The 13676-nt window shown below is 42.8% G+C and overlaps 2 protein-coding genes across 2 annotated transcripts in view; both read left to right on the forward strand.

The window, feature by feature from the left end:
* The window catches only part of LOC118857995 (antigen WC1.1-like), a 53486-nt gene extending 53140 nt beyond the window's left edge, over positions 1–346 (forward strand). Inside the window, 2 exon segments of the mRNA XM_036768436.1 lie at positions 111–152; positions 246–346. Of these exon segments, the coding sequence (XP_036624331.1) occupies positions 111–152; positions 246–346 (143 nt within the window).
* A 177-nt stretch (positions 347–523) lies between these two features.
* Positions 524–13676, forward strand: part of LOC118857996 (antigen WC1.1-like) — a 66074-nt gene continuing 52921 nt past the window's right edge. Inside the window, exons 1-5 of the mRNA XM_036768437.1 lie at positions 524–553; positions 3464–3539; positions 3715–3826; positions 4172–4257; positions 6085–6207. Of these exons, the coding sequence (XP_036624332.1) occupies positions 524–553; positions 3464–3539; positions 3715–3826; positions 4172–4257; positions 6085–6207 (427 nt within the window). The remainder of the gene's footprint in view (positions 554–3463; positions 3540–3714; positions 3827–4171; positions 4258–6084; positions 6208–13676) is intronic.

The raw sequence follows: 13676 nt of genomic DNA on the forward strand, positions 1-13676 counted from the left end.
AAATTAAGTGATTTTTAGGAATCCTGCCCTTAAACAGTAAAAGCTAGTGCTCAAATGATATTTTAAGGTTATCATTAACTCAATCTTCTCCCAATGTCTTCTCTCTACAGAAAGGAAGGTCCTTGACTACCCAACCCCTGGTCACTGCACAGGTATCTCAGTTCATATCTCTGTATACCTGGGGCCCTCAGAGTTTCCTCACTTCCAAGCTGGGAATGTAACAAGGGATTCTGCTTCCTTTCTAGACAAAGACAGACTGCGACTCGGGAGGAGAGAGCCAATGCTCTGGACGAGTGGAGATCTGGCACAATGGCTCCTGGAGGATGTGATGACTCATGGGACCTAGCAGATGCTCATGTGGTTTGTCAGCAGCTGGGCTGTGGCTCTGTTCTGGCTGCCCGGGAATGGCCTCCATTTGGCCCAGGAAATGGGACCATCTGGTTGGATGATGTACAGTGCAGAGAGAAGGGGTCCTCATTTTGGGATTGCCCTGCAAGGCCCTGGGGGCAGAATGACTGTAAGCATGAGCAGGATGCTGTTGTCATGTGCTCAGGTGAGTGCGAAGGACATAAAAAGGGGCTGGGAGCTCTCAGAACAGACGTTGAGCTGGAGGACATGGGGCTAGAATGTGCATCTAAATGGAACTTCCACAGGTATGTCCTCTGATACCGGGGAGGATGTAATCTGATCCTAGGATCATGGAATTTAGGACTGAAAGTAAAATTAATGGTCAACACTCTAATCTCTTTGCAAGGAAATAGAAGGCCAGGGGGCTTATGTGACAGCCACAAGGTCACACAGACTAGCAAGTATAAATTGCTGGTTAACTTTTGAACATCGGTCCTGTGACTCCCAAACTTGTAATACCTCTTCTGTCTTCCAGTCCTCTCCCCAGTTCGTGCTGGGGGGAAGGTATGTAGAGTGTTTGGGAACCTTACTTAGCTGTTTGAACAGTGTATTTTGGACTAATGTTTAAATGACAGAGGAGTCAGGCAGAATTCAGAGCCCGTATGCCCAGCTTGGACTCTACTCATTCCTCCATTTGTTGTTTCTATTCTTCCAGTGAAAAGGGTAGGACAGTGTTGTTATCAGGTCATTCAGTCATGTGAGACTCTTCAGGACTCCAATAGCTATGAGCATGTCAAGCAATTAAGGGTTAAGTGACTTGACCAGGGTCACGCAGCCAGTGGCTGAGCCTGCATTTGAACTCAGAACTTCGTTATCTTCTAGGCCCACTCCTCTATCCATTGCACCACCTAGTACATCTTTGCTATCAAAAAAGGTATGATGTTCAGCCCCCTTCCCCTCAGCTCTAGCTCATATCAGAGTGGCTCAAAACCAACCAATCCGCAGGAAATTACTGAGTGCTTACTGTGTGCTAGGTGCTGTACTAAGCCCTGCAATAGAAAGAAGGGCAAAAACATTCCTTGCTTTCAAGCAGCTTTAGAATATAAAGGGGAAAATGACATATAAATAACTAGATACACAGACGATATATGGAGAGTAGAATGAAGGTAACCTAGAAAGGAAAGCTTAAGCATCTGGCATGTCTCAAGAAGGCTTCCTTTAGAAGAAAGTATTTGAGTTGAGTCTTGAAGGAAGCTCAGCAAGTCAAGATGGGGAGGTAAAAAGGGTGAGTGTTTCATGTAGGGAGTACCCGAAAGCCAATATGCTGGTACACAGGTGGCTTATCAAGTGTGTATAGCCATGTAGTAGAATCGGTGAAGAGGAGGAGTGTATAAGCATTGTGGAAAGGTACAATGAGACCAAGTTGTGAAGAACTGTGATGAACAGAGGAGTTCTATTGGTTCCTGGAGGTAACAGGGAACTACAGTATTTTATTAAACATGGGAATGAAGTGGGCAGCTCGGTGGTACAGGCCTGCAGTCAGGGAGACTCATCTTTCTGAAATTTGTATCCTGCCTAAGACACATACTAGCTGTTTGACCTTGACAACTCACTTAACTCTGTTTGTCTCAGTTCTTCAACTGTAAAAATGAGCTAGAGAAGGAAATGGCAAATCACTCTAGCATCTCTGCTAAAAAAACCCAAATAGGGTCACAGAGAGTCAGACATGACTGAAAAATGATTTAACAACAACAAAAATAATGTGTCCAAATGTACCCTATAGAACAGGGGTGGGGAACCTCCAGCTTGGGGCCACATGTAGTCTTTTGGGTCATTGGATATGGCCTTATGACTGAGTCCAAGTTTTATAGAATAAATCATTTAATTAAGGGGATTTGTTCTGTGAAGTTTGGCTTCAGTCAAATGGACATAGTTGAGGAACTAGAGGGCCATGAGTAGCCTTGAGGGCCAGGGTCCCCTCCACCACTCTAGAATGATCACTTTGGCAGCCAATTAAAGGATAGGTTGGCATGGGGAGAACTGATCAGATGCCTCTGTGATAGCCCTGGACATGGTGGGGTCCTGAACTAGAGTGGTGGATTAGTGGAGAGAAGGAAACTGTGGAGATGGAAGTGACAAGATTTTCCAACTAATTATATCTGTGGGGAGAGTGAGAGTGAGGGTTTAAGGACAGTACCAAGATGGTGAGTCTGAGTGATCGGGAGGGTGGTAGTGTCTTCAATAGGAATAGAGATATTTGGAAAGGTGGTAAGGTGTTTGAGGAGGAAAAATAACAGGATATGATGAGTGTTAATTTGGAGAAATTGAGTTTGAGGTGTCTATGGGACAGGAGGAAGGGTATATAAGACTTGCATTCTCTATGGGAATCTTTTATGTCTTGGGGAATTAACTCTGTTGGGTCAGAGAATGTGCTGAGAAACTTGTGAGCTAGAGGTTGGAGTGGGGGGGTAGAGGGGATCTACAGAACTATCTTAGAGAATATGTGGCCCTTCCACAAATTTCCAATTTTGGCATCTGGATTTGGGATTTGGCTTCAGCACGGGTCCTCTGACTGCAATCCACATGGTCTCTAAGTCTCTTTTTAAGCTTGAGCTAGATGAAGGAGACCTAGGAGACTTCCTAAGCTGTTTGGATGGAGCATTATGGGAAGATGTTCACATAATAGGGGGTTTGGAGCAGGATCCAGAAGCTATGTCCAAACTGATCTCTACCCATTCTTCAGATGTTTTTCTCCTATTTTCTTCCAGTTGAAAGTACAACATTGCCATCTACCACGAAAGGTACACTGCTCTACCACTCCCTTACTGTTCTCCTACCAACTCTGGGTTCATTTGGGAGCAGAAACCTTCCCAGATCCAAGAACAAATTTTTGGGATTCTTTCATCTCTGAGGAGATCTACTGTACCAGAATCCTGAGAAGCTACAGAGAAGCTTGAGGGCTGGTGGTTGAGGTGGAGTTTTGGGGGTAAAGAGGGGTTCTGCAGAATGTCCTTCAGGAATATATCACCCTCCTGCCAAATTTAAATTTAAACATCTGGAACTCATTCACCATAAAGCAGTATGGTTCCTTCATTGTCCTTTCTTGGGCATCCAGGCCTATTCCAGTCCTCTCTACAATGCAGTTGGTGGGAGGGATGGAGTTCTGCAGCTGGAGGACCTTCAGGTTGAAAGTGAGACTCAGATTTCCCTCCTTTCTCCATAATAACCTCAGTGAGCTATCCTGGGGAGTTTCACAACTTCTTTCATAATCCATAGCCTTATGATTCTTCTTCTCCAGAGGAACAATCACTAAGACAGCTTCTTCCTCTTTGAACTCTCTGCTTGGGATCTTCTGCCTCATTTTAGGGGCCCTTCTCTTCCTGGTCCTCATCCTCCTAGGGATTCAGATGCACAGAGGGAGAATCCACAACAAGGTGGGCAACCTGTGGGGCACTGAAGGATATGGGAAAGAGTGTGGGTGAGTGAAGAGATACAATGTTGGGGACAGAGATTTTGAGCAAGATCAAAGAAAGAACTTCAGGGCTGGATATGACCCACACGTCTTGCTCTGGTTTTCAAACCCAAAATAGCTCCAACTGTCAATGGGCCAAGCTGTGAGCACAGAGCTTGTGGTAGGTATGGGATTACAACCAAAGTCATAGTGTAGGGACTGGGCAGAACAGGCATCCATATTAGAACTAGGGGGTAATCTGAGTGTGAACAGAATGTAGATTCAGCAGGGCCCCTAAGACAGATATATGTCAGGTGATGGTCTCAGGTCCACAGTTTCTGATGCATGTCCATTTGTCCCGGCTTTGTCCAGATATGGTGATTCTCTTTATGAAGCCGTGTACCAAGACATTGATTACTATCTGACAGGGGGCAAGGAGGACCTTCTGAGCAGCCCAGGTGTATCACCTGCCTGCTGTGGTTCCCCCCACCTCATAACATTTTAGTTTCCATTTCCCATTCTCTACGTGGAGCGGGCAGGCAGGTCCAACAGCCCAGTTCTGGGCTCTGAGCTTCATCTCTAGAGGGAAAATGACTAGAACTCTGTTCTTTTGGTTCTGACCTTATTTTGTCAGCCTGGATCTCCCTGATTATAGTGTCTACAAGTTCAGGAAAGGGCCCTCATAATTTCAGGTCCAAAGATGCAATAATTTCATTTCTCTAAGGGGACAGCCAACGCGACAGAACTGATTAATACCATTACATCATTCCCTCTAAATCTGGATCTTTCTTGGTAAGAACAGAATTGGAGAAAAAGGCTTGAAGGTCCCTAAAATTAGTAACATGAAGCTCTTCATGTTACTTCATGTTACTGGATGAAACCCCGTTCCATACCCATAGAACTTTTTCACCCACATGGGAGCCACCTCTCTCCTGGACAGCCCTGAGACCCTCACTCACTCAGTTTTCCACACTTTCTCCCTACTCTGCATGAAGAATGACACACTTCTGTTAGGAAAATATCATCTACGACTCACTGCACTTTTTAGAACTTAGCTCATTTTGCGTTACTAATGTCTATTCAATCAAGTTCTTCACCACTCTAATATGGAAACTTCCAGGAAGATGGCATAAAAGTTTCTGTCACATTTGGGAAGGCCCTTGATCTCACCCAGAACACTTTGATTAATCATCTCAAAGAGTGACTTTTTTATACTTTTCATCAGAGACTGTTTAAGGTTGGCCTCCCTGGTGTCAGAACACATCGTGGCATCATTCTGAAGACTGTGGGTAGACCCAACCTGGGATATGTAGGGGGGTTGATTTTCTATTTCCTATTTGATTCTGTCTTGTTCTTCTCCTCGGGGTCTTTTCTGAGCTATGTGAGAGACAAGCTTCCACAAGAGGAAAATGAAGGGAAAAACCAAGTTGTACTTTCCCCGGGTAACAGGAAAGGGCAGGCCTCAGAGGCATGGACTGATATTTCCCAAGGTGCTTTTTGCCCTGGACAGCATCAGCTAAAATACTACTCTTCTGTCTTCAGTTTCTCCTCATCCCAGACATCCCATTCCTCTCTAAGGCAAGCTTTTAAGAATACCCTCAATGGCAGCTAGCTACTCTGATTCCAAACATGTGCTAGGTAGATAGGGGTTTAGCAAGAGGCAAGGGAAATGATGCAGGGAAAGGGAGGAAGGGAGCCAGGTTTAGTTTGATAGGTGGCCAGGCCCCTGAGAGGGGGAGGCCTTGATTTCAGATCAGAATAATGACCAAGGAGGCATCAGAATCTGGAGGATAATCCAAGGAATCAGCTTGCTCTTTCTGGTGTATTCTATCTCAGGGTCACTATCACCAGAGCAACATGAATTGAATCATGACAGGGTGGAAGGCTCTGGTTCAAGTGATTTACTCCTTGGAGCTGTGGCCAGAGATAAGAAGTGAGCTAATAGAAATAAAAAAAGAAGAATTTTGAAGCCAAGGAAATGAAGGGGAAAATTACACTAAGGGGGACTGAAATCATTGTCCTATATGAGGGAGCAATTGTCCTCTTTCCCACATTGGTGATTCTTAGTGCAAAGTCAGGTCCCTAACCCTAAACCTAAATATTCTTCTTCAGCTGATTTCAGCTTTGAACACCTCTTGACACCACATTCTATCTAAGAAAATAAAATTACATTCTTGCTTTCACATGCACAAGGACATCCCCTCACTGAAAGGAAAATGGAGTAGAAAAAAACAAACCAATCATCTCTCCCACAGATGTCTCAAGTCAGCCTGATGATCCCCCAGGTGATGGGTATGATGATGCTGAAGAATTACCTGGGCCTGAAATTCCCCCTGTTACCCAGATGAATGTGGGGGGTACTCTGGGAACTACCAATGAATGGGATGAGTACAGGGAATCACACACAGGTGAGTGGTTCCCAACAGATTTATTGGCCTGACAAGTGAGATTCCAGCTATGGGTGAACTTATTTTGGAAGAGGAAGAGGTGGCCCTATGTGCACATACACATAGATGTAAATATACACATGGCTATATACAGATATGACTGTCTATTAATATGTATGCATACATACACATGCACATATACATATGTGCTTACATAATTCGAAGTATAGATATATGTTTCTATATGTGGATATGAATATATGCGTGTGTATATATCTATATAAATATGTCAAAAACATTCCATCACTATATCGTGAATTCTCTGTATTGACACTTTTCAGAAATACAGCTGAGACAATTGTGCCCACAATGATGTGACTAGGTGTTTTAACAACCCAGCTAGCAGCTTCAGTGGGGGTGTAAGATCCCTCCCCCACAGCCGGCACCCGGGGGGCTGCCAGGACCCAGGAGGCTGCCGGGACGCCGGGAAAGCACAGGTTCTTTTTATCTGATTAAACAAGGAAAGCACGGTGAAGGAGTTGACCAGCTTACTTTAATCCAGCATTCAGTTAGCATACAGACAACATTCATTTACTTCAGGGAAAAACGCCAGCATTCAGTTAGTTCAGGGGAGCATACAGACAAGCATCAAGAGACAGACCAAATACAGATTCATTGACTTACTTCAGGGGAAAAACCAGCACCCTGAGGTTCAAAACATTCATTTAGTTCGGGGGAAAGCAAAGCAGCATCCCGAACCTCAAAACCAAAATACAAACAAATTACAAATATCAACAGACAGACCCAATACAATTCATAGTTACCAACATCTGGGCTCGGCCCGGAGAGCAAGGGCTGACCCAGAGTCACGCTTGCTTGCCGCTGCTCCCACACCAACCGGAAAAGGAAAGAGGGCTCTTCAAGCTGTCCTCTCCCCTCTTATAGAGTTTTTGACATCATCAAGCGCTGCCTGAATGACCAGAGCCAATTGGTTCTTGAGCTGGCCCCTCCCCCTAGCGTAGACCAGGTTAACACCCAATAGGGCGTGGCTCTGGAGCTAACACCTCCCCTCAGCCAGCCCCATGACTCATCACACAGGAAGTTCTCTGATTCCTGGCATGGTCGCTGGGCTTCCTGCCCCGGAAGAGCAAGCCACAGTGTCCAGAGGCTCAATGAGGTAAGCTGAGTCACTCAAAGAAAACAAAGGCCATTCCGGTTACACTAGGCAACAAAATGAGCAGGCCCTGGGCTTCTGAAGCTGCCTCCTCCAGGCTCCCACTCCCTTTGACCCCAACACACTCTCAAGGTAAACAAAAACCTTTCCGTAGCTTTCTCTCAGTTCTGGCCATTCCTGCTCCCTTTCCTGTCAATGGTGCATCAGGACTGAGAAAACACTCTTTACCCAGGCCTTGGAGGTGGCATTCTTTTCACCCACCTTTACCACCACCAAAGACTCCTTGCTGTTCTTTAGATACAGCTCCAAATTCAGCTCCACTTTTTTAGTTCTAGGTCAGTCTCCTGAGTTCTTTGGGGGATACCCTGACTCTAGGAATGGAGAGGATGACCCACCAATGTCCTCTGAGGACCTGGGGTATGATGAAGCTGAGATTGGTGTCCCTCAGATGTCAATTTAAGACCATCACCCACAAGCAGTCTCTTAATAAATGTTTATTGAATTAAATTGGAGTGGAATCAGTTTCCTATGACACTTGAAATAGTTTTAGAATTCACCTTCCCTCAAACACTGTATCCTGAGAGGACAGGATTGAGGGTTTCCTCTTCACATGTGGTGAACATCTCTCCACTCTCCAGAAGTTGCCCACAAGGGTGAGATTTTTGCCTCTATCAAAATATGCTTCTTTTTTCAGACCCTTTAATTCTGAAATTTCCCTCTTTTATCCTTGTTCTTTTCCTATCTCTTCACTCCTAAACCCTCCTATCCCTATATCTTTTTCTCTAATCTCCTGATCTCTACCTTTTCTTCCAGTCATTTACTCACAGTATGACTTTATTTGTCTTGCTACCCTTCATCAATAAAATGGCCACCCTTCTCAACTGTTCAGAAAATGTGCAAGTAAAGACACTTCATGAAGAGTCCACGCATGTTCTCTGAATTGTAGAGAACACACCTCTTCAGAGAAGCAGCTTTCCTGTTGAATTACCAGACTATATAAGCCAGTCTTCTACCCTACTCCTCCAGATCTTGTTTTCACTCTCAGCTGGACAGAAGACTTTGAATCCAGGATCCTAGTTCTTTTTAATTTCTTCTGCTACCTTCCATAAGAGCTTCCCTGGATTTAAGGATCAGTCCATGGCCCAATTTACATCATAACTCAGGTTTTTGCTTCGACATTATACCCCTGACCTAGCTGGTGAGAGAAATGTTTATTAATATTGAATTATGGGAGTGATCCAGGCATTTCCCCTCTCCTGTTTCCTTGTTTAAAGCCCAGTTTTTGAAAGACAATGCTGAGCTCTGCCAAAAATTTACTCCACCTAGACCAGGTGAATTCCTGCTCATTGTGTTGTATTCAGGTTTGGATGGGGACAAATTCTTTGATTAAATTCCCCAACGCTGAGACTGATTTAGAAGTAAATGACAGGGTCAAAGTCATATCCTCCAGTCCCTCATGAGAATACAGTTCACCTCTTATTATAATATTCATGCTCTTTCATTATTTCTTAACCCATTAGAGGCATCTCAGGAACACCCACTCTTCCAAGTTCAAGTAAGCATTGAGTGGGTTCCATAAGGGGTCTTGGGTATTCAAGAGTGTTACTGGCCCCTTTTATTGACAATAAGCTAGAATTAGTAATAAAGTGATTAGTTACCCAGTAATTATCTCTCGAATTTTTAAAATGTCACACTAGTTATAACTTAAACTGAAAATATTTCAATGATGTGAACTCATCCCACAGCTTCTCCTCTTCCCTGCCCCTGCCAACCCTTGTCCTACCTCCTCTCTCCCAATTTACCACATTGTACTTTATTCATTGCTTAGTGAGATATGGTCCATTCATACATATTATTCTTTCAATAAGACCTTCTAAAGCACCTATTCTATGTCTTCATAGATGCAATTTTTGTTCTGTCAATGATACTGAAGGATGGTCATTATAATGTGTGACGAGTCATTAGAAGCTCACACCTATAGCCAGTCATATAGGACTTATGAGGTACTTTCTTCTGGGGTGAGGTATTTTAGTGTATGCATTTCGTATGTCTAGTAGTGATTGAGAATAGTTGTTATTGTGCTGCTGAGGAGAGGCCTTGTTAACCCTTCTGTCTGGCCCCCACCCTCACAATGGGCAACACCACTCTTTTCCCAGGTTCTTCTTCCCTACCTCACCTCCTCACTGTCAGCGTTGGCTTTTTCTCTAGTCATTCCTTTGCCCCTGCCCCTGGGGGAAGCTTTTCTTTCAAACCCATCAGGGAGAAGACTATGGGAAGGGAAAATGCATTTGATTGAAGTGAGGCAGAGTTGCACCAAGTCATCAGCCTCAAGATTTTTTCCTGAGTCATCCAAGGCCAGTGGCAAGACAAAAGTCAGGACAAATGGCCCAGGATGCAGTGGATGACTTTGGTCTTTGTCACTTAAATGCAATTCACAAACAAAAGAACACATCACCCTGTGTGGTCATCGGTCCTCTTTGAAACTAAGGACAAACAACTGCTCATGGAATTGGAAAGGTTTTTCTAACTGAGGAATGTTGTTTACCTCCCTCTGTACTCTGCATTTGTATAAGTTATAGGAAACAAAATTAGACATTTTCTTTTGTAGCACGTGCTCTGGAGCTCATTCTCTCAGCTCCAACTCACACTTTCAGGCCTCAGAGGGCAGATGCTTACTTGTCCTCTCAGGGTTTTAGGGGCCTCAGAGGGGTTGTGGGGAGGGGGTCATCATAATAAATACTTAATAAATGCTTCCTGACTGTCTAATATTGTAGCTGAACAGTCCTTCTCAGTGTGCTCCCACTTCCTCAATGATTAATAGTTGTTTTCAATTAGTTAGCCAGACTTGATTAGCTTTTAACTTTTTTTTGGAGGGGAGAAGGCAGGGCAATTGGGGTTAAGTGATTTGTCCAAGGTCACCCAGCTAGTAAGTGTGTCGAGTGTCAGAGGCTGGATTTGAACTCAGGTCCTCCTGACTACAGGGCCTGTGCTCTACGTACTGCACCACCTCACTATGCCCTTGATTAGCTTTTAGAAAGGAACATTGCAGGGTTAGTGAACCTGTGTCCTCAAGGCCACATGTTGCCGTCTAGGTCCTCAAGTGTGGCCTTTGACTGTATTTAAACTTCACAGAACAAAAACAGTCAGAGAGATAGAGACAGAGACAGAGAGAGTAAGTTAGTTTCCCTCTTAGGTTTTGTCACTGATAAAACAGATTAATAAATTAAACTAAAAGAAACAATTAAATTAAGGACTAATGAAGTAACAGATTTGAAGCACTTTACATCCATAAAGCACTAAATGAACGTAAGCAATTTTTGTTACTAGGCATCCTCAAGTGGGGGTGGGCCCCAGGGCTACTGTTCTTCCCTGTTCTATGTTGGAAAAAATGTTAAAGGCTAGGTTGCCCCAGAGTTTACATTAGCCAAATACCGAGTAACCTACTGATTTGGGACAGGAGAGGTAAGAGGTGTCAGCATATATAGGAGATTTTAGTGAAAGAAATCAGATTTCTGTAACTGGGAAGATTCACAGCATTCTGCCTGAAGTCTAGAAAATCCTCCTTCCTTTTCTGATGTGGAACCCAGCCATTAAATGAAAAGAACAGAAAATCTCACCCTTCCACATCCTTTGAACTGTCTGTGCTAATCTTCACCAGTTACACACCTGCAAGTCACACACATATTTGGTAAGTGTGGGCTTAATCACAAACACCACCAAACTGTTTGCCTAATAAACACCCTCCTGCTGACGCTGCCCTGGCAGATCAGGGTTGGAGCCAGAGTCTTGTGGATTTCCACCTGCCAGGAGACTGGGTTTGCGTCTCATACATCTGATGATGCATCAAGAGCTTGAGTAAACATTAAAGATTCCTCTACTTGCTGGTCTGAGACAAATCTGTCTCTGGTGCTGGGGGTGGTTTGTGCTGAAATTGGGTGTTTCTTATATTTGTATTTTCAATCACTTGTGTGGTACTGCTCTCAGTGCATTCTCTATAAAGGCTCAGACAGTTAACCTTGATGTTGGATAATGGTGAGTCTTTGTGCCTGGGTTTAAATGATGACTCTGCCATGCATTAGCTGTGTGACCATGGTCAAATCACTTAACCTCCCTGAATGTGTTCCCTCCTTTATATAATGAGGTTCTTAATGTAATGATAAATAATAATGAGAGGTATCTAGGTGTCATAATACGTAGAACAGTGGGTCTAGTGTTAGTTGGATCTCAATCTGAGTTCAAATCTAGCCTCAGAGGTGTATTATCTGTTGGACCCCTGGCAAGTCATTTAATCGTTCCCTCATCTGTAAAATGGGGTTCTTTCTTTTTGGTGAGGCAGTTGGGGTTAAGTGACTTGCCCAGGGATCTGAGGCCAGATTTGAACTCAGGTCCTCCTGACTTCAGGGTCAGTGAGTTCTTCACTCATTGCCCTCATAAAATGAGATTCTTAATAGCTCCTAACTCACAGAGGATCACCTGAGATAATATTTGCAAAGCCCTTAGCATAGTACCAAGCATATTTTCAGTATGTAATTAGTTTCTTCTGTTCTTCCCCTTCATCTTCCTCTAACAACAAAACTCAAGAGGTTTGGTATAATTCTCTAGGTTGCAGGCTATTTACCCTCTTTCCCACTTTAGTACTTGCCTCACCATCTTTTTCTCCTCTAAGCCTTCTCTCATGCTTGAGAACATCAATGTGTATGTTGTTGTCTCTTCAAATGTCCCAAATCCCTGAGTTATCACCCTCCCCAGTTTCCATAACCTACTTCTATCTAACTCACTCAGATGGTTATAGCTTGGATATCAACATTACCTTTAACTAGACAATCTTCATAATTTAAAAGAAATATGAGTTTTACATTTAAAATGATTTATTATGAACTTAATAATAATAATAAACATCAAACATCTCTAATGAACCCTATGACCAAAATAATCTTAGTAAGGTCTGAACATGTAAAACAGATTCATTGCCAAGCATTTAAAGCCCTCTGAAATCTGTCCTCCTCTTATTTAAGTGACTTTTTTTGTATAATTTCTTTTCTTTTAAGGCTCCCTCCTCTAGGATTACTTCTGACCATATCATTCCCCCTACTCAATAGATTCCATGGTTTAATAAACTCCTTTTTTATCTCCAAAATACAAAAAGTCCCTTCTTTGTCATTTCAAGCTCATACTCATGAAAAAATGATCTGGGTTTGGGATGAAATTTGATTGCTCCTGATATGAGTAGGAATTGTTTCCTTCTTTGTATTGGTATACTTAGCACATAGCACAGTGTCTGGCACACAGTATGTACTTAAGTAATATTTGCTAACTGATCTTGAGTGCTTTTCCTGATCCTCTGAAACTGCTAATGCCCTCCTTCCCTTGTATTCATTTTATATACATATATAGATTATTAGAGCATTACATATCGTTCAATATCACTTTAATATTACTTATTCAACTACATAGATTCAATGTTAATTCTCAGTCAGTGACCTAAGTTTTTAATATAACATTAATACTTCATGTATCCTTTCCTTCTTTCACTTTCCACACATTGTACCATTTCCTCTTGAATACCTCCTAATATTCAAGGTATTCAAGAGGAATATATATCAATCACTTCTTATAGGCTCAGGAAAGGTTAGGATTTTGCCTCATTCAATGACAGTGTGAATGTTCCAACATGAAAAAGTTCGATATTGTTACCACGAATGACGTGGAGAGTCATTAGAATATCACCTGATGTGGCTGAAGGTGGTACAGTGGTACAGTCGCGCCATAGAGCAAACTGCAGCCTGGAGAAAGGGCATAGCAATGACATCATCAGACCCAGGAAGCCCTGCAGTGACAGTGTCATGATTTGCTTTTCCATGCATGTGCCCTCATTACGCATATGCTTTACAGAGAAGTTCTTATAAACATCTGCTCTGAATATGTGGAAGAAAAAAGTTCAAGGATATCAAGGGAATCCATGAAAAAAAATGGTCTAGAACTCCAGCTGTATTATAAGGTGGCAATTATTCAAACAATCTGGTACTGGCTAAGAAGTAAAGTATTGGATTAGTGGAATAGATTGGATACAAATTTCATTATAGTAAATTATCATTATAATCTAGTATATGATAAGCCCAAAGATCCAAGGTTTTAGGAAAAAAAACCAACCTCATTATTTCACAACAACCGATGGGACAACTGGAAAAAAGTATGGCCGAAATTAGGTATGAACCAACATCTCTCACTGTATACCAAGATAAGGTCAAAATGGGTATATGATCATCACATAAAAGGTGTTGCTGTAAGTAAATAAGAGAACATGGAATAGTTTATC

Source organism: Trichosurus vulpecula, chromosome 7, assembly GCF_011100635.1.
Source record: "Trichosurus vulpecula isolate mTriVul1 chromosome 7, mTriVul1.pri, whole genome shotgun sequence".
Classification (NCBI taxonomy): domain Eukaryota; kingdom Metazoa; phylum Chordata; class Mammalia; order Diprotodontia; family Phalangeridae; genus Trichosurus; species Trichosurus vulpecula.